The sequence below is a fragment of the Myotis lucifugus genome, unplaced genomic scaffold (genome assembly GCF_000147115.1).
Source record: "Myotis lucifugus unplaced genomic scaffold, Myoluc2.0 scaffold_494, whole genome shotgun sequence".
NCBI lineage: Eukaryota > Metazoa > Chordata > Mammalia > Chiroptera > Vespertilionidae > Myotis > Myotis lucifugus.
Window position 1 is genome coordinate 181706 of NW_005871542.1, and position 21868 is coordinate 203573.

Genomic DNA, 21868 nt, shown 5'->3' on the forward strand with positions numbered 1-21868 from the left:
ACAGGAGGAGGAAGAGGAGAATAACTGGGGTGGGAGGAGAGGGTGAAGAGGCGGAGGAAACAAAAGAGAGTGGAGGGAGGGGTGGAGAGGGAAGAGGAGGAAAATGAGAGAAGAGGAAAGATCAAGTAAGAGAGAGAAAGAAAGACAAGCACACATTTGAGAGAGAGAATGGGGAGGGGGAGGGAGAGAAGGAGTCAGGGAGAGAGGGAGAGAGGGAGAGAGGGAGAGAGGGAGAGAGAGAGAGAGATCTAAATAAAGTTAAAAGCAGCCTCTGTTGCTGCTACATCAGTTCTCATTCAGCTTTCCTAATGGTGGCAGAGAGGCTGATCTTAGTGAGCGATACGTGGAAGTCAGTGCCGACGGCTCTGACATGTTGTAGTAAGAGAATAAAAAATGGGAGGTTTCGGCCTCATTTACCGTCTACCATCCTTTCAATACAGAAAACATCGGAAAAAAATGTCCGGAATGGCCTTCTCGTTAGGCTGTGACAAATGATACGTGTGCCTGTTCAGTCACCTCATTGTTTCGCATCTCCCCCTGGGAGAAGGGGGCCGGGTTCCTCTCAGGGAGGGACTGGACAGCTAGGCCTAGAAGGGGAGGATCAGGCAGTTCTTCCAGGAAAAGATACTTGGGGACGGGAGGGGGAACTGGAATTCTGTAAAAACAGCAATGTGAGTAGAAAGAGCAATAATCATCTTTGCTTGAAGATAGTTGGGAATGTCTGATTTCCCTCAAAGACTTTAGGCAGAAACTGTCTGTGAATTGGCAGTCTACATACCCTAACGGCACAAGCAAGATATTAAGGAACGGGATCAGCACTACTTTGTTAAAGTTCCTAACACAACTGGAGGCCCACTTTTTCCTACACTTCTGACCACCATTATAGAAACCAATTGTTTTTATTTACCTCCTTTTGGTATCAGGAGGAATCATTTGATGCATGTAAATGTAAAGAAATCTACAAAAGCGTTACAATAATGAAAAAGAAGTTTTGTACAAAGACTACACTAAAATTGATCTCTTCTGTTGCCCTTAGTTATAACAACGAGAAAATTTCTTAAGAGTCCCTTCTGTAATAACATAGCATAAAAATTTTCGATTGCTTTGTTAAGTATTTTAAACTCGTGCGTACAGCTTTCAAATTACATGGACAATGTTTTCATATGCAAAGGAGAGGTGGACACACACCCACACAGAGGTCCCGGTGCCTATGGAAATACCTTTCCATACTTATTTGAAACCTATCAGTGCTTTTTTCTTGCATCTTTAATCCTGTCATCATTTCTAGCACCAGATAATCTCTGTGCTTACTAAGTGCACAAAAATGTAAAATATGTTTAAACCTTCAAAATGGGTAACCAGAGGGTTTGCCGGAACCTTCCAGAATAAAGCCTGCAGCAGGCTCCCGGTGGGCCCTAGGAGACAGAGAGCGGAGGAAGTTTACCAGCCATCTCTTTGAGAATGAGCCTTCCTGATGTCCCACGTCTCACCAGCTCTCTTTTTATGTTTCCCTCCTTCACGGGGTAACTGTACTTAGCATGACTTTTTCACTCTTACTCTCCAGGTCCCAGGGCAGGGAAGGAAGCAGCCAGATACCATGAGGGCTCTAACCCTGGAGGAGAAAAGGGGAAGCCTGACGCAGGGTGGAGGGGTGTGATGTCCTGGCAAAGCTTTAAGTACCTGAAAATGAGAAACTGACTCATCTCAATTATAATCACGCTGCTGCTGGTGTAATTCGAAACATGGTAATTAAGAAAAATTAAATAAAGCCCAAAGGGTTTTGTATATGGGAAAGAAAATAAAAGATCAGTAAAATAAATGTATATTACTAGATCATCTGAAGTTTAATTCCTCTTCTCTGCTACTTATTCCTACCATCACCATTATTATTATTATTATTTATTGGTAGGTACTGAGCTCGCTGCTTTATATGCATTATCTCACTTAATCTTCACAGCAACTTTAGGAGGTGGGTCCCATTACTGATCCCATTTACTGGAAGCTAGGAAGGTTCCATGGCCCCCCACGGTCATCCAGAGAATGAGGGACTAAGTTGTATTCACACCAGGACCAGCTCCGAAACCCTGCTCTACTGCTCCCAAGGTTTAGTCCTTAAAACAGTAGGAGCCGCTTGCTGCTGACCTCGCCTGGAACTAGGTGTGGTTTTTAGCAGGTGTAGGGTAGGCGCCCACCAAAGATGACAGCTCTCACTGACCAGCACCTCCCGTGGGCCAGGATCTCCACTGACCGTGTGAATTAGTGTCTGTCCGTCCACGTGCTGAACCCGCTCCTTCCTGTTTTCATCAACCATCGGCCAGCCCGCCAGCCAGCGGTCAAGCACCTGCCCTTTCACTCCCGCGCTGCCTCAGGCCTTCCCGCCCCAGGTTTCCTTCCTGCCTCCCCTCCAGTGCGTGGCTCTCTGCTCCCTCAGTTGTCGCCCAGGAGGGTCAGCATCGGCTCTTTGTTTGCATGACTCTCTCCATGTAGCTCCCCCATAGGGCCCCCCTTACCAAACCAGGCGCTGGGAACCAGTGCCGATGGATTCTTCCCCTCTCCTGGCACCGGGATACTAGTAAGTACCTACAATAATGTACAAGACGCAGCGCCTGGAAAGCAGGACAGGTGGGAGCCACAGGATGAGGAGTCGCTATAAAGTGGAGATCAGTCGGAAATGAGGAGAGACGGCAGCTCTGCACGCGCCGGTTTTGTCAGAGGCCAGGGCCGAGCTGCTGGGATGGAAAGGATGAAGGCCCTGCTGAGGAAAGCTCCCTCTCAATGGTGGACAAGCAGCTTCTTTTCCCGCCTCATGTGGAGCCTCACAAGGAGCAGCTTGTTGGATAGCGCCCGGCACGCCCCCTGAGCACAGCCAGGCTGGGTGTTGTCAGCAGGCTCTGATGTCTCCACTTTGGTTCACTGGACCTAAAACCCTTCACTCAACATCAAAATGTGGCCACTGATTTCTGCAGCAAAAACACTTCCTGTTCACAGACCCCATCGCCACCCACACTTCACTGGATGCCTCTTCCTTCCAGGGCACCAGCAGTTTTGAAGTAAGGACACCAAATAATGGCCCATTACGACAGACGCAGACACAGGCTCCCACGTACACATCCCAGTGACCGCATCCTTAACCTAATCACGCCCTGGGCAGCAATGAACTTTATGGCTATGTAATGAGTTGGAACGCTTTCTAGCCTCTTTTTCCTGAGACTATAATACAGTTAATTCTCATAGCAATTCGTCTGTATACAGTAGGTGCTCAAGATAGGACAGCTATGCAACAAGGCCTTAGAGACAAGAGCCGAGTGCTGTTCGTGCTAACTTACTGAAACTCTAACCCTGAAACAGAATAAAGTTTCAACCTGGACAATATGAATGGGCGAGAGGAAGAAGCTGGAAGACATTAGCTGACTTCCCATCTACTGAGTCACTTTGATAATGACCCTCAAGGTCAAGCTATTCTACTTGAAAATTGCAATGCCATGAGGCTGTATACATTAAAATAAAGCCTCTACACAAAGAGGACCTCAGCGCGGATGAAAGTGATTATCCTGTGGCGGCATTAGGTAATCCAGAGCTAAATATGGAAATGCATAGGCTGAGCTGTTCCGCTCATTGTACTCAAAACAATGGGTAGCCCCGAGGGCATGTCTTGTTGCTCCTCTGGTTATGCTCTTGTTGATCTCATCACAATAAGATCTCAACCAGAAGTTATTTATTGACACGGAACCAGCCGAGGGCTCGGTGAGCCAGGGGCAGCAAGGAGAGGCACTGTGCAGAGGGTAGACTGAAGTGACCAGTGTGATGGGACGCTCCCCAGAAACTTGACCTCAAAGAGTGCTGGCCTCTTGGGTGGGGCCAATACAAAGATTTCCTTCTGTCCTACTGGAGGCCTGGTCCCAATTTGTGGCCAGAGAGTGAAATGTGTGATTTGAAGAAAACTCTTTCTCCTCTCTGAAATCCAAAGCACAATGTTCTTGTTACTTAGAGGAGAGAGGAGGCAGAGGCAGAAGCAGAGGCAGAGGTAGAGGTGTAGATAGGTAGAGGTAGATAGATTATAGGATGGCTTACAGTTTCCATAAGTGATTTTTCAACAGATTATATAGGCTGAATTTCTACAGCAGCAATTTTACAATCTGAACAGAAGTACACCGCATGCTTGTTCTTGAAAGAGATGCAGGATGCAGGTTCCACCTGCAGGAAACTTCTCTCCCAGGACTTACCTGGGGACAGGACAGCGGATTCCTCCTGGAGGCTCCGCTCCTGACAGGGTGGTGGGAACGGACAGGCTGCAAGGCAGGCACCTGGGCCTGAGAGCGGACCTGGGGCGGGTTACTGAATGTGCTGAGACCCCCCTGTGTCTGCTGCTAAGTAGGGGAAGTACAGCTACCCAGGTCTCATCTTCCTTCACGGGGTTAAATGACAAGGTGCGTGCAAGGAGCCGTGCGCAGTGTGCCCAGCTGGTAGTGGGGCCTGTGGCGTGGCCATCTGTGTCCCAGGTGCCTCCTCAGTAGAGCAGGGAAACAGCCAGATTGGAACCTCTGTTTGTTCAAAAGCAAATGAACTCTATCTGCTCACTGACAAGTCATCACGAGGGATTCTCGGCCACCTTTTTCTGCCGTAGGAAGGCTAACCGATTGAGCAGCCTGTTATTAGCCATCATTGTTGGGACAGGGTCCGAAGACTGTCAGGGTCCGAAGACTGTCAGGGAGACATGCATACCGATCCCCATGACATTAGAGAGGTTCCCAGACGCTGGCCCCTCACCTGCTATGTCCCATGGACAGTAAATCCTGCCAGTCCCCCCTCGCTCTCTTTCGAAACGGACTCCTCCTCTCATTTCCCACCAGGACTACTGCAAGGACACCCTAACAAATCCCCCTATTGTGGGTCCCGCCCGCTCCAACTTTTCAGGAGAATCTGGTGAGAGCTTTTATTTGAATAAATTCCTGCTGCGACTCCTCACAGCCTTCAGCTCAAGGGAGGCCCTTCAAGCCTTGCACCCCTGCCTACCTTTCTGAGTTTCTCTTTAAAAAAAAAATTTTTTTTATTGCAGAGAGGGAAAGGGAGAGAGAGATAGAAACATCAATTGAGAGAGAGTCATTGATCAGCTGTTTCCTGCACGCCCCTGCAACCTGGGCATGTGCCCTGATCGGAATCGAACCATGACCTCTTGGTTCATAGGTCTACACTCAACCACTGCGCCCCCGAAGCTGCACTGGGCCCCTCTTTTTACCACTCGCTTGCTCCCTCCCGGTCTCTCCCCTCCCTCCCTCCCCCAGCACCCAGACACTCATTGCTTGTGCTTTCAGGACTCCTGTTCTCTCCTGCTTCTTTGTCTTTAGTCTCCTCTGACTGCCAAGATCATCCCTCCTGCTGCTAACTCCTCCTCCAAGATTCCTCCCCAGGAAACGTCTCTGATCCTCCCACCCCGTCTGGGCCAGGTCAGGTGTTCCTGGGTGTATTTCCATTTATAATCCATGATCAAGGAAGCAAGGGTGGGCACCCACAGTGCTCTGGGAATCTATGTGGTCGCTTGTCCGCCACAGACTGAGGGGAGCCGCTGGCAGGGCTCACGCTGCAGCTCTCTGGGCACCGCATGTCTGCAGAATGGGAGGCCCCTGGACACTGGGTCAGTCTGCTAACAGGGCCCAGGGAGCCTGGGAAGGCGAGGGTTAACTCTCCCCCCTCCCTGGGCTGGTCTCTCCAGCTCTCTAAGTGGCCCAAGTCCTATAGAACTGTAACCCAACCCTGCATTCCTCTTTGGCGCCCTCCCCTCCCCTTTGTCTCCGAACAGCATTTTTACCACACAACCTCTCCAAGATGCTGAAGGTCCCAAACCAAGCATTCCCTGCTTAAGGCTCTGCCCGCCCACCCCACTCCCCCTTGGCCCCAGAAAAGAAAGGCTCCCCTAATCAAAAGGAGATTAACTCTCGCCCCTTTCTCCCTGTGCATTTGCATTTGGAACACCATGCAGGAGGCTAGAAACAGACCCGGGCAGTGATTTATCCGCTGCTGCACGGAGGACAAAGGCCGCAGTCTTTGCAGTGGTTCCCTGTTTACTGTGGGCTGCTGCTGGCCGTCAGCGCCTGCCCTCCGACTCATCTCCCAGTTAGCGCTCTGAAAGGTTAACAGCAGAATTCAAGCCCCATTATAGAGCTGGAGGAACACTTGTAACATTTCTTGTTGCTCCAAAGAGGAAAACAGGCTTGTTTCAGAAGAAAATAGTTTAAAGTGTAGTTTTAAAGGAATGGCTCACGCTGCCTCTCCCAACACACACACACACACACACACACACACACACCCTTTAGGCAGCACGTGGAGAAAATGAAAGAGTAATTTTGCTTCAGTGTGATTTTGCCATTTGAAATCACAGACTTGGGCAGCATGTGGCCTATTTTGGGGGGAAAGGGCTGCCTATGTTTCAAGCCCAATAACTGTCATGAATTATTTTATATTAATTTAATAAAGCAAAGAATCCTCACCTTTAGAACAAGCATTCCACCTGGCTTTGGGTTGGAGAGATGCTTGCTATTTCTCATCATGCCTTTATTACTTTCGTAATTCTTTCCCTTACAGGGTAAAAATCGTTCTCATTTTTCATAAAGTGTCATCTCATTTTCGTTAAGGGGCCAGCTACTGTACAGGATTTTTCTCTAAGTATTAAAAGCTAATGATAGTTAATGAAATGCTGACATGATCTACCACATGGGGGAACCTGGGGAACATTTGGTCAGTGAAATAAGCCAGACACAGAAGGACGAATATTGTATGATCCCAGCCACTGCAGAGACAGAAAGTAGGTTGGAGGTTGCCAGGGCCCGGGGAAGAGGAGAATAGGGAGTTATTGTTTAGTGGGTACAGAGTTTCTGCCTGGGATGATAAGAAAGTTCTAGAAATGGACAGTGCGCAACATTGTGAATGTGTTCAATGCCAATGAATTGTACCCCTAAAAATGGTCAAAATGGTGAATTATAGACATTATGTATATCTTATGTTAGTGAAAACCATTTAAAAAGTCCATTATTATAATTGAATTAGAGGCCCAATGCACAAAATTCATGCAAGGGGCTCGGCCCTCGCAGCCCCAGCTTCGTCCAGAAAGTTGTCTGGAAGGACTTCTGGTCCAATTGGCATATTACGCTTTAATTATTATAGATATTTGCTTTGTTTAGGAAGGCCAGGCAGCAGACAATACAGTTTAGGTGCTGTACCAAACGTAATAAAATTTCCTTGCTATTCAGACTCATCAGTAAGCACTTTGGTCATGGCTGGGCCATAATTCTGAGTAAAATTCACCAGGGGGACTGAGGTGAGTCTGCACCCATTCTAAGTGGCCTTGCACGAATTCATCTACTAAGGGGTTCTTTGCTCTGTTCCTTTGTGCTGGTCACATCCATCCCCTCCCACCTCTACCTTTGCTGGGGGCTAGGAAGCCAAATAATGAAGCTGATTTTAAGCATGTGTGGTAAATAGGCTCTTAGGGGGAGCTCGGGCCTCTCCTGGGCAAAGACAAGGATTTACTGTTCGGCGTTTGAAATATCTATTTTGGCTGCTCAAAGGACTTACTTATTTCTGGGTCCCATTCTTGAGCGCTGAGGCTAGCGGAGATGCAGTCTCCTGTCATTCTTAGGGTTCAGCTTGTGAATTAGACTCATTTACAGAGGACGAAGCTGAGGTCAGCCTGGCCGCTCATGCCCGGGCACACAGCTGCCTGCCAGCATGTCACCGGAGCCCAGGCCAGTGCCCTGTCCCTAAGCCAGTCTCACTTGGACTCAGCTCAAACAAAAATTCTGAAAATGATTTCCCCCCACATTGCAGCCCGTTATGATATTAGAATGCATCCCAACTACACGTAGGTATGTCAGGTAAACTAAAAACTGCAGGATATATTCTTTCTAAATTGCAAAGGTAAAATAATTTCTAGGACTAATACTTTAACATAGATTAGAAAGCAAAACAATACTATGATACTTTAAAACCTACCAAAAATTACTGGCTTTGTCCAAATAACACTAATAATAATAATAATAATGGCACTTATTTGAGTGCCTACTGTATGCCCAGCACTTTGCTAAGCATTTTGCATGGGTAAACTTATTTAATTTTCACAACAATCTTATTATTTCTTTTTACACGTGAAAAAAACGCAACAGAACTTAGAGAAGTTCAGTAACTTGTCCAAGATCCTATAGAGAAAGGACAGAACCAGGATTTGGATTTAGTTCTTGCAGATTTTAGCTTTTCATCATTTTGTTGTATTCCTTGGGGTAGGGGGAGCAGGAGGTAATTTATGCTGTCTTTAAATGTCTATTGTTTCCTTTATCACAAAGGTGCAAGCAACATCTGTTTTTTTGGAAGAAATTTCTGGGCATGGGAAACTTCTCCCAACTGAAGGTTGGTTGGTTTAGAACATAATTTCCTGAATTCTATAATTTTCTACCCACTCAGTCTAATTGAATATTCAAGATGGCACACACCCAAAGGCAGCATGATTCTGGTTCAACTGAACAGGACCTGTTCTAGCAAATCTTCAATAGAATTTTGCCCACAGGCAGTCTCTGAAATATATTAACAGTTCTTTAGCAGACTAGTAATAATAGCTATTCAATCACCAGAGTTAACTGAAGTTTCTGAAATGCCCTGTCATTAAAAAATCAAAATGTTGTCTTAAAAGAAAAGGCTGATCGAATGGGAAGGGACTTTTTAGTTGCAGGCATTTGTACAAGTGCTTGGTCATTCAAAAAAAATGAACATACTCAGTTATGACTGTGAAAAGTAGCTTCTATTTCCTCCCACCCCCATTTATGTTGTAAGTTGATCCTTTCCTTTAATATACTGTCTAATTGAATCTGTAAGTGTAGGTGCAAAATATTTTTCTAACTTTAACATCAGAAACACTAATAGTTACCTCTTAAATCTCCTTGGAAAATTGAGAGTTTCATAGACTCAGTGGTTGAGCATTGACCCATGCATGAACCAAAAGGTCCCTGGTTCGATTCCTGGTCAGGACACATGCCCTGGTTTCGGGCTCGATCCCCAGTAGGGGGCGTGCAGGAGGCAATGATCTCTCATTGAGGTGTTTCTTTTTCTGTATCCTATTCTTTTTCTCTCTCTAAAATTGATTTAAAGAAAAACATTTAAAAAGTTTCATAGACATCAAATATTTGAAGCATATTTGATCAAATTGTGCAAATCTTGTCAGTAATGAAATATTTCTAACTATTTGCATTTATAAGTAATCATGTTTGTTGGTTTAAGATTAGGGTAAAAATCTATTCGTTAAAGTTTTTAAAAATGTGAATAAACTCTAAACTGCCAAGAAAGATTGAAATTCTTTTAAAGCATTTTTTTTTCTTATAAGATGGCAAGAAAAATGCATTAGGATATTTGTCATCGTCTTTATTAGTCTTACTTCATGTAAATGGGAAACCATGTTTCCTAACAACCAGCCTAGTATTCTTTAATCGTCTCGTCTGAGCAAAGGGGACAGGGGTGTGGTGAGACCTATTTGTAACAGTCATAACATTTGGAAAGAATAAGCACAGTCAGTTCAGCTTTAACTTCTGTTTTGAAAACATGAACTTGCTCCCACACAATTACTATATTAGGGAGCAGTCTGAACTTAATTCAAATGTCCTAATTTTGCCTTTGCTTTTAGGCAGGATGTCATACCTGCAGATTCCCAATCGAGGATCAAAAATGTTGTTTTCAATATGAGGTTGGTTGCATCCACAGATGTGAAACCCAAGGGTCTGGAGGATTGGCTGTATATTTATTGAAAAAAAAATCCATGTATACGTGGATCAATGCAGCTCAAACCACGTTGTTCAAGGGTAAACTGTATATATAATGCATCGTAGAGACTGCCAGTTCACAAAAATGTTTCCTACCTTCTTTGGGCACACAGCTGTTAATGTAACCTTTGTGTGTTTGCTGTTATTAAGGCACATCTGCAGAAAATTTAGAAGTGCTAGGTCTGCAGTATATTTACAGCTGTCAGAATCCATGAGGTGATGCTCAGTCTCAAAGCACCGGTAACCCTTGCTGCCTACCAAGTTTGCAAGAGAGTCTGACCAATGTAGGTATTTCAAATAAGGTTCCTTCGTTTTGACTCAAAGTCTGGTCATAAATTAAGATTTATGAATTAATATTCAGCTGTAAAAATTTTTATGTAACTGAATAACCCAAACTGCCATTGGTCATTAAATACTCATGAATTCTTGTGAGCAGCCAACCTCTACTTTTGCGTGGCAACTCTGCAAACCTCTGGCTCACTTGGTTTTGCTGAATGCTGCTCACCTGGAACTATTTTCATTGCTCATTAGCAATCAATCAGAAGGTATTAATAGAACATTTAAAATGGGCAAACCCATTCGGCATGGCAAGGGGTGGAAGCCCAGGTCCCTGCCCTCCCACCCTCCCACCGGAGATTGCAAACAGCAGAAGAGAATGACACTCAAACCACTGTGTTCCCACCTTCTAAGTTTTTGTCACTGTTGGGTGGCAAGAGATGAGAGTGAGATAGGATAGGGAGGAAAGAGGCATAACAACAACAAAAGAGACATGAAATGAACCGTCAGTGAGATTTGGGGATTATATGCAGTAATCAGGTGTGCTATTTGAGGAATAGTTTCTACATAAGCAGAAACCTATTTAGCACGTTTGCTTCTAAATTATCATAGATCTTAAATGGTTTTAAGAAAGATCTCATTTGCCCATTATGATAAAAGCCCTAGAGGAAAAAACAAATAGAGACATTCAAATAAAAGTGCTCAAATGCCACGTAAAAGAAACGTACATTAAATTGTGCCAAGTACCACAGTGTAAGTTCTTTATTAAATCCACCCACATAACAAGCCTTCATTAAAGACAATCCCTGCCAAGTCCTACACGCTAGCATTGAACACATACTTCCCTCAGCATTCAAGAACTTTGGTTTCCATGAACCTCATACAAAGCGTCAGTATAATAAATGTTATTTAACCTGGAGGGAGGGTTTTGAGTGAGGACATCTGCAAGTACCAAGACAATACAATCTACGACAAGTCACCTCTTCTCAATAGGCTTTTCCCTTGGTTCAAAACCATTCTCCTCTTGTCCAGTATCCTAAGCAGTTACAGCCGGTCCAGAGAAGGCCCATTGGAGCCAGTCCTGTATAGCTAAGGGAGAGAGTGGCAGAGACAGGAACTGCCCCTTCCACACCCAACACTCTTGTCTCCCACAGGATCCCTAGGAAGCCAAGCTTCATCAGAAACATCTCAAATCCACAGTGTTGTCCCTGAGGGAGGGTTGGCCTAGGACAAAAGCCAACTCAGATCCCACTCCCTCCAAGTCTTGGTCACCTCGCGAGCCTAAGAGCGAAGTCTCTAGGAAGAACAAATGATCAGATCACGGCACGAACTCCCAAGGAGTGCTTCCTGGGTTTCCTTTTTCATTCTGCACAAATATGGAAGGCTTGCTTCCCAGTGTAAGAGGGTTCCCCTTCCAACGAACTGGATACCTCCATACCAAGAGCAGCCTTTTCTCGGAGCTCTGGCAATGGAGGAAATTCACAAAACTGAATTGTGAATTCAGTTTTGAAGGATACTGGTTAGATGGGATTTGATAAAGCAGAGTATGGAAAGTCTGAATTGTGCAGAAATGAAAAGTGACTCACCATCACCTCTATATTGGCATTAGACTATTGGCATTTTGTATTTTAAAAAATACCCATTTTAACTATCTTTATTGGGTAGAGTTGCTGCAAGTGGAAAAATACAGTAAATCCTAGCTTCATGTCATGGGTAGGTTTTGTAACTTGAAGACGTATAAAGAAACCAATTTTACCAGAGGCGAATGGATACAAGTAAGAGTTAAAATCCTAAGGCATCTCATCAATGTTATAATGATACAACACAAAGAAATGATGTTATTTCAGGACCTGCTGTAATTGGTTCCTCTTAATAAAGGAAAAAACTAGATAAAACGAGTCTAAAATTTTTTCCCTAATTAAATTTCTGCTGCAGTGAATTGACGAATCTGATTATTTTTCTGAAAGACCTTAGGTAAGACGGTATAGTTAACACTCTACCAGCAAATTCAGAGGAGGCTGGTGAGGAGGAGGATTTCTATTTATTAATTACTTACCAATGTGCCAGGCACTATTGTAACAGCTTTCCATTTATCATCTAATTATCCCAACGAAGCAGGTACTACTTATTAGTCTCATTTTACAGATGATGAACCACAGGCACAAATTTACAGTCTCTTGTAGTGGTCGGCATACTATGGCCTTTGGGTCCAATCTGGCCCTAAAGTTTTACTGCAACTTCCACACCCATTCCTGGCTGCTTTTGAGCTACAATGGCAGAGCTGAGCAGCTGTGACAGATCTCAGGGCCTAGAAAGCCTAAAATACTAACTATCTGTGGACTTTATAGAAAATGCCCACCAAGGCTTCATGCAAAACATGGTTAATTCATGGATAAAGAAAAAAGGGTAAGAACATTTGGACAGCTTGAAATAGAAGTTTTACTGAAACTTTCTTAGCAAATATTCTGTCTTTTATCTATATTTTTTTTCTTCTCACCACCAAAAAGGATTTATTCGGGGAAAAAGAAAGGATTGCAAATCTGGAACCTGCAGACATAGCAACCTACATGCAAGTTCACTTGACCTGCTTTCTTTCATTCATATTTTACTTTATTACTTCTCACTCAAGGTGTACCAACCAGCCCAGAAAAAGCAAGAGTGTTCACGGACTATCAGTTCAATAACTAAAGGTTTCCCTCTCAGTTTAGTGAGTTTCGATTAGGTGGAAAAGTTTCCAAAAAGCAAAAGCAAAAGAAGGGAAAGACGAAAGAAAGCTTTGACAACTATAAATTTCCTAATAGGTTGTAAAATTTTTGGCAGTTTCACAGGTATTTCTTCTCAAGTACAAATGACATCATTGTTGAAATTAAAAAAACAATTGGCTGGGCTTATTTGACATTTGGTATCACATATTGTTTTGGTTGAGCATCAATTGATTTTTCTATTTTTACTGGGAAGTTACGTCATAGCTATTTTTAGTCGGCAGTGTCTGGTTCTGTTCTTTGTGGAACTCGGCACACAATCATGCCTTAGAATTTTTTTGCTCACGCTATAAGAATGTATATATTTGGTGGGGAATGTTCTCATCAGTAAATGTCCTACTATTTTCTGAAACATTTCAGAATAAAAGTCTAAAACAGGAAGTAGGCACTAACAAATGACAGAATTTGGTATGTTACTAGGAAGCAAAGTGAATGTAGCCTTACAGTATGTCTTTAAAATATTAACATTTTCATCATTAATTGTGAATGAGTTAACATCTGTGCTATTCTGCTAAGTCTTAGTTAATCCTTCAAAATCTACCTATAAATCAAAGTCAAATTAAAAATTGAATTTCTAGAGTACGAAAGCTGGCACATAAGTGGAGCTCGATTTGCACAGTCAAATAATTTATGCAAACTTGTTCGCTGCAAAAGTGAACAGAAATTCCCAAGACAAGACAAAGCCCACAGTTTTTCTCGACCCGTCACCACTTTCCACCGAAAACAGCCTAGAACAGCAGTTCCCAAGCCTGTCTGCTTATCAGAATCACCTGGGAGCTTTCACAATTCCACCTCCAGGCCATACCTCAGGCTCATGAAATGACAGTCTCCGGAGGTGGGACCGAGGTATCAGTACTTTTGGAATCCCAGACACCAGTAGAGAGTTGTGATCAGGGCGAAGATAGCCTGATGGGTGCAGTCCAGATACACATGACACCTGCAATTCAGGAGGCCTGCAGCCCTCCTCCATCCTGACCACTCCACTATCTGCCAGGCACTCAGACCCCTGGTGCAGGAGTTGTTAGCACAACACATAGGTAAATGCACTGGTATCATCATTCTTGCTCCTAACACATAATTAATTTGTTAATGCAAACACTAAGAGGATTCTAACACAGTGAGTACTGCCTTAGGGTTTCTCTTAAGTTATGACCTGTTTAAACATTCACACCATTTCTGCATCTTAGGAGACAACACATCCCCCACAGCTGACTTTGCTTTTTATGTTGCAAGCTTATTTATCCTGCAAAACAAACTAAAAAACAGCAACACCATAGCTTGCCTTACCTCTACGATGCTTTTTAAATCTTGCACATAAGTCCTTTCTGTCTCCAGGATTTCCTGAACAACTCTGTCCACGTAGAGGAGCTTGGGGCTGGTGGCCGATTCAGCACCTGTTTTGGTGGCCCCGTGGGCCTCCACCCTCCGCTGGGCCCAGGGCTGTCTCTCGCTGCCCGTGTCTGGGCTCTGTTGCCCGGCCAGGCTCTCCCTCTGCAGCTCGCTGCTGGAAACCAGCCTGGCTGGGATCAGCTCCAGTTTGATGGCTCCTGCTTCCTTATCCTGGGGAAACAAGCCCAAGTGGCTGTTGGAAACTAAGGTCATTCGGCTGCCAAAGGAACCATGACTGTCCCGGGAAGAAGCCGAGGACGACGTGGAGCCGAAGCTGACGGGGCGGTCGCTGTCCGAGAGCTCCATCGTCTTCCGTTCTTGGCAGCGGGAATGCTTGGCTGTGGTCTTGGGATCTGGGTCTTCGGTTACAGCTAATGGCACATCAAGATGCAACTGGTGGACATCTAAATGCATTAAAGGAAAAAAGAAAAAAGGACGAGATAAGCAAGGTATTTTAAAACGACATCAAACAGAAAATGTAAAGGTTAAAACTCACTCCCAATACATGGGGTCAAAAACAAAGAGGCAGTGAGCTAGTGACAGAAGGACAGGCAGAGGTACCGTGGCAGGTGTCAGAGGTTCTAAAGCATCACCTGGGACCATGCTAGGAATGCGGTCTCCGGCACCACCAGACCTACTGAACCTCAGTCTGCATTTGGACACGATGCTGGTGCTGTGTGCACACGCGTTAGGGTTTGCGAGGCACTGCAACCATTGCCTCAGAATGGGACCACCTGGGATGACTAACGAATGCAGATTGGTCCCGGTTTTCTGAATTAGAAGCTCAGCGGTCGGGGCATCAGGAGTCTATAGCTTTAACAAGCACCACAACTGATTCTTATGGACCTAAAACGCACCCTAGGCGATTCTTATGGAAGCTTGCGAAACACTGTTCTTCATTTTGGGCATTCCACCTTAATTCCACAAAGGTTTAAGCCTCCATCCTGGGACCACTGCTACTTACTCAATGGATGCTGACAATTTGCATTTTACTAGCAAACAGCATTAGAGAAAGTGTCGCATGGTTCATATTTTTCTAATCCTGGGCAAGAAAAACCCAACTATTAAGACCCACACCCCCTTTCAAACTTAGCCGCTCACCACGTGTCTCTCAATCTCTACCTGGAAGCCGACATTCCATTGTGGTAGATAAGAAGTTACGCCGTTACAGAGCATGTCTGATTAACCACAACACCCCCCACGTAACATTAGATAACATGACAGTGGAATCATATAATTAAGTTCTTAATAAACATAGGAATTCAATTATGAGAAAATAATGTATTTTGAAAGAAACGGGGCTGCTTGTGTTTAGAAGAGGGTATGAGCAGAGAATATCTGCGAAGTCTAAAGGTTACTTAGTGCCCATAGCACTGGAATCTTGGGCCCATAAAGGTCCTGAATGAGATTTAATTGTTCCAAAGCTATTTTGGTGAAATATAAAGTTCCAAACATCTTCATTTGTAAGGCAGGATCGACATTTCCCCCCCTGATGAGGTCCCAGATTTACAGAAACAAAAAGCCTTGTAATAAACAGTGTGATTAATATCATTTTGGTTGATTGTCTTACCACCAAAATCCATGTTTACGGATTTTGTTTTAGAGAATTAGAAGAGAAACTTATGTTTGGAGAATTAGAAACTTATGTTTGGAAGGTTAAAACAAGACAAACACAATAACAAGAATATAGATTAATGATCATCTTTTAAAAGGAACATGAATTTTATTTCACTCTATAGTAAACGTCATCAAACAGCTGGTACCAATATTTCTAGAATATAAAGAATCCATCAAGTCTGCATCCCGACTTTTTCTGGAGAGTTTCTATCCGTGGCAAATATTAGTGCCAAGTTATAATGCAAATATTAAAATTAATGAATGTAAAATGCAGGAACTAACTTGGGTCAATAAGGAAGCATGGTAAGAAAGTGTGGGAAATGAGTAATTGATCAGCACAACCACTACCACGTGGTACACCACGAATTTTTAAAGCTTTTGCAATATTCTTTCTGCTTGCCCCATAACAACTTTATGGCCTATAAAACACAGATGGGTTATAGTAGTTAAAATGCACTTGCCCTAAAAAGCATGATCCAACTTGAGGGTGGCAAAAATCCAAGAAGTAGCCAGGCACTGAGGTGTGCTTGCTGCAAAGGATGCTTGCCCACATTTAGGAATGATGTTAAGAAAGTCCTGGGCAGTTCAACGTAGGAGCAGATACAAGGTTTTCTTCCTTCTGGCATCCACCATAACCATAACCATGAGGTTCATCACACTCTCACAACTGGGCATTATCTCAGAAAGTATCTGGAGACCCTTCAAGGTCCCAAGGGTCGAATGAGGCTATGAGTTGGGACCAAATATAAGCTGGCATACTGTCTATGAAGCTAGGGCACCAGAAGGCTCTCGATCAACCTCCCCCATAGATCTGCATACACTGGTTTCCAGGGCAAGTTATGGCTTTCTGGCTAGCCAGGAATCAACCTTCTCTCCAGTATAGAAAACTATATTTAATAGTTACATAACTCTTGGCAAATGCTCATTATCAGGATCGGTGAAAATGAACACAATAGAGACTCATCTGTTACTTACTTTCACTCTAGTTAGCCAGCCAATATTGGGACCTAGGAATGAAAGAGGAACAAAAAATTGGAGTGATTGTGGAGGGGTCCATGTTGGGCAGCTGGGAGTGATAGTGCCTTTCATACTTCCAGAGGCGGGGAAAATGGGGTAAAAGGGGATCGCTTCATGGCAGAGTCAAACAGCAGCATGAATTGGGCCCTGCTCCAAGGAAGGAATCACATGTTGCACTACCAGGCCATGCAGCTGATCCTTGAATTACTTAGGTTTGAACTGTGTGGGTCCACTTACACACAGATCTTTTTAAATAAATACCTGTTCTGTTTTTGATTGGGAGTCTGCAGATGCAGACTTGAGCAGCTGTGGATTTTGGTATCTGTGGGGTCCTGGAACCAATCCCCTGAAGATTCTGAGGGACAAGTTAAGTTTTGGGGAAATCAAAAGTTATGTGCAGATTTTCGACCCCCGCACTGTTCAAGGGTCAGCAGTATTCTTGGACCCTGGACCGATCAGCCCATTCCTCAGACTGCCAACCAGGCCCTTCAGAAAACAGAATATGAGCTATTTGGTGGCTGTAGTAGTTGGCCAAGTTTACTGCCCCAAATTCAACACCTTCCAAAATTACCAATGACAGGAGTGAAATATTTAAAGCTAGGCTTTAAATGGCAATAATATAAGGCTGCCTTTGCTAATGGGTAACATTTTTCATGTTATTTCATTGCTTAGGAGATAATTACAGTTTTCTCACGTAAGGAAATATACCTCATAAAAACTGTCTAGTCTTGTCCTCACCTCCTTCAAAATAATTTAAGATTTCCACCCTGTCTGGCTTATTCTTCATAATGCAACTCGCTGACTTTTAATATTTATTTCTAGTGCTGTACTGATCAACACAACAGCCAGTAGCCACATGCCGCTATTAAGCACTTGACATACAACTAGTCTGACTTGGAATGTGCTATGAGTGTAAAATGCACACCAGATTTCAAAGAATTAGTATGCTATGCAATAAAGAGTTTAAAATGCCTCATTAATAATTTTTATATTAATTACATGTTGAAATAATATTTTGGAGTAGTGGGTTAAATGAAATATCTCCTGGATGCATTCCCTTCCCTGTCTCCTCCCCCTACCCTGGCACGTATCCCCTAACCTCTAAGGGACTCCATTGAGACTTGCAACCAGGGGAACAATGGGCAGTGGTAGCACATCCCTGGCTAACCCCTGGAATCTGTCTTCAACGCCCCCTATTATCTGACTTCCCAGTGAGCTAAGGCAGCCTAGCCTAGGCTCTCCTATGACGTCTATGCCCTTCCTTGTTTCACTCTCCTAAGTATATTTTTGCTGCAGTCTATACATTCTTACTTGCTTTTCTTTAAAAAAAAAATCTCCTAAATATTCTTTTTTCTGTTTCATTTTACTCCCTTTAATGTGGCTACTAAAAATTTACCAATTATATATGTGGCTTGCATTATATTTTAGTTGGACAATGCTGATCTAGGATATTCTAGATGATTCTATGATTGTGTAAGATTTAAATTTACTTCCTTATCAATCTTTTAGATAATAATGAAAGAAGAGGTGCATATATTTCAAAATTTGCCCTTTTTTTAAAAAAAGCTCCATTCATTAGTACACAATATTGTTACGAATTGGCCAAAACGGAGTTGGGAGACAATCCATCCCTGCATCCTAGATATGGAGGTAACTGATTTCCCATGATAAGCTGAAACACGAGCCAGAACACTGCTGAGCAGGAAAGCCTTCCCCTCTTCCCCGAGTGAAAGATGTCAGCAGGTTGTACTACCATTTGGGTAATTTGATGCTTTGCTTTCCTTTCTGTTTCATCGCCTCTCTCTCTTTCTTCCCTAATCCCCGATACAGGGCTAATAATAGAGCATCTTCTACAAACTTGCCAAGCATTGCGAAGGGCCCAGGTCAGGGGGTGTTGTGACCATGAATACCCTAAAATAAGCTGCTTCCACCCACTTTGAGGGTCTTGGTCCATCTGACCCTTTGTAAACCCACAGATGGTGGTGGTGGAAGCCCAGGTCCAGGGGCTGACCGGAAGTACCATCAGCCTAAAAGCCATCAGAATAAATATTCCTTCTTGTGCCATCTTCAATTTAAGAAAAACGGTGACACAGCTACCATGTAGATACCCTTTCACATTTTACTTCATGACGGGTCCCTCTCTCTAATTTTCTTTTTTTGAAAGTGAAAGAGCTTTAACTCCATGGCTTGTGTTTGTTTGCTCTGCAAACTTCCATTATTTTAATTGCTCTCTTTTGGAACGTCACTGTCAGAATCAAACACAGCTCTTGTGGCTCTAACTTGTCTCTCGGGCTGATTTGGGGTTGAGGCAGAACTTTCCATGGCAAGTAAAGCCCAAGCTTCCTGTGACCGTGTTTACATGTTGAAGGGGGGACGGGTGGGCCCACAGCGGCCACTTCCTGTCGCAGCTCCCAAGGACAGTTTCACCAGGCAGAGCTGCACAGCAGCGACGGAGGAGGGATCAGGATTTCCAAATTCTGCTCGTTGCTATTCCAGACTACAAACACCTAACCGAGTTCCTTGGCAGGACAAGCATGAAAATCAGGAGAATTTGTTGTGCTCAAGACCAATGAATAAAATGATCTAGCTCCCTGTTACACTGCCTGCAAATTGCCCAAAGAGGGAAGGCATAAGAGAGACGAAAATATAAGCAAGAAGTGACTCTATCAGCCAGCAAAGGTCACTTAGTACAGAGCCAATCTTGGTAGGGCCTCAGAGCTATACACAACCAACTTCATGATTTAAAACAAAGAGACCCAAACATCTTTTAAGAGTCAAAAGTTAAAGGAAATACACCGATAGCCTGACCGGCATGGCTCAGGGGTTGAGCGTCGACCTATGAACCAGGAGGTCACGGTTTAATTCCCGATCAGGGCACATGCCCGGGGTTGCAGGCTCTATCCCAATATGGGCCATGCTGGAGGTGGCAGATCAATGATTCTCTCTCATCATTGATGTTTCTCTCTCTCTCTCTCTCCCTCTCCCTTCCTCTCTGAAACCAATAAAAATATTTTTTAAAAAAGGGAAATATACTCATTTATATATTTCAAAGACAAGATCAGGTATTTGAGGAGAACCTTTCTCCCCCACACACCTCTGATATAGTGGATACCTCAACAGATAAAATAGCCTCTTGGTGTTCTATGATACGACATGATGCTTGCATTAAGGGCCTGGACAGGACTCCAAGTCCACATGTTCTTAAAGTTCACAGTGGTCATTCTAGGAATGTTTATTAATGATTTTCACACTTATTTGCAGCTGTTTGGTAATGAAGAAATGAAAATCTCGTTACCACGTTGATAGGTTAGCTTGAACAATGTTCTATGGTCATGCAAGATGTTTACATTAGGGGAAGCTGCATGAAGAGTGGGTAGGAACTCTAGGTTTATCTTGGCAACTTTTCTATAAATTAAAAAGATTTCCAGAATGAGTAGTCTTTTAAAATATCTTGTTGCACTGAAGAGCCAGTAAAGCTGTTACTGGACGGAGCCTGGGCTCGGAGTGGGTCTGCCTCCGGCCGGCCGGCCTGCAGTGTGTGGGTTGTTGACTTCCTGCAGGGAAGATGTTGCAATAAGAGTCCAGGTGATTTTCTGAGGATGTTTATTCAATCTGGGGACAGTGACACAAGGAAGGGCCTAGGATGAAAGAAGCAACAGGAGAGAGACTCGAAGGGCTGCATTTCTCACTGAGCAGTCAGAGAGAAGGGGGCCCTGGAGACAGGTTCAGGGGTGAGCCTGGGACGAGCTGCCACTGCCCATTGCTCCCCTCGTTGCAAGTCTCGTGGGGCTCCTTGGAGTTTTGGAGATACGCACCTGTGAGAGAAGAAGAGAGGAAGGGAAAGGTGTGGGCATGTTCCTGGGAGGGGAAGCGCGTGCCAGGACCCTCATTTTGAGGGTTTTTAAAGGTTGGGAGTTTAGGGGAGGATTTCAATAGAATATTTTCCAGGTATGTCCTTTCAGGGTCATGGTCTCCACTGATTGGTCAGTGCCAGAGCAGGGGGTCATAAAATCATTGCAGGTGGTCTTGCTGCCGCCCACCTGGATTTGCTGCTTTTCTGGGCCTGGAGCTAAAGTACACGTGGGGCCTAGGTGTTATCTCTAGGGAGGAAAGGATATGCCAGGAAAGGAAAGGTTGCCCCGGGGGGGAGGGCGGCACCCATCTTGCCTGTTACCCGGGGCTTTCTCCCCTGGTGACCTTCAGTATCAGGCAGTAAACTGTCTGGCCAGTTCGTTCAGTTATCTGTCTCCGTTTCCCCATTCCACTTGCCAAGGAATTTCCCAGCTTCTTCGGAGCCTGCCCCAAAGCAAGTACTTGATCAAGAAGATCAAGAATAGAAGATCGTTCAGTGTTTTGCAAAAATGCTCTTTTTAAAACAAGAGGTGAGAGGTTGCATGAAGAACAGAAATTCCTTGAAGAGGTGCAGTCTGACACTAAACATTCAGATACGCCCCCAAGACTCCTGGGAGGTTCCTCACTGATTCCTATGCTCCTCTATGGGAACTGAGGGGTCCAAGGTCCACTGCAGCCGGGCAGGGATGAAGCAAGGCCGTTAAGGCCGTTCCTGAGTGAGACAAACAGCCTTAGCCAAGGGGTGACTCCAGAACCTCCAGGCTGGAGGGCACAGGCATGCATTGGGGTCAGAGAGGACCTTAGGGAATTCCCTTCAGGCTTTTGGTACAAATGCAGCTGTTTTGATCTTCACTGTGTGCTTGTTTGTGGTGGTTTAGTGTGGGAGGTGAAGGAGATTGTGGGCTGAGATGAAAGCTAAACGATGGGCTGTGTTTTTACTTTCAGAGGGAACTGTTTCTGTCCCCCGAAACCCAGGCCCCTTCTTCCTTAGCAAGTAGTCTTCACTGTGCACACGTCCCAGCCCCCGCCCCCCCCCCCCCCGCCCCCAACTAGGTATGGCCACGTGGCCAATGCTCAGCAAGGCAAAAATGTCCCCTCTGTTATATGTTTTTCTAATCTTATTTTTGGTCCCGCCACTAATCCCCCCTTCTGCTGGAA

At 44.4% G+C, this 21868-nt stretch overlaps 1 protein-coding gene across 1 annotated transcript in view; it reads right to left on the reverse strand.

Annotated features, from left to right (window-relative positions):
• PLEKHG1 (pleckstrin homology and RhoGEF domain containing G1) overlaps positions 1-21868 on the reverse strand; it is a 109072-nt gene that overhangs the window by 56593 nt on the left and 30611 nt on the right. Inside the window, 1 exon segment of the mRNA XM_023744877.1 lies at positions 14123-14628. Within this exon segment, the coding sequence (XP_023600645.1) occupies positions 14123-14628 (506 nt within the window).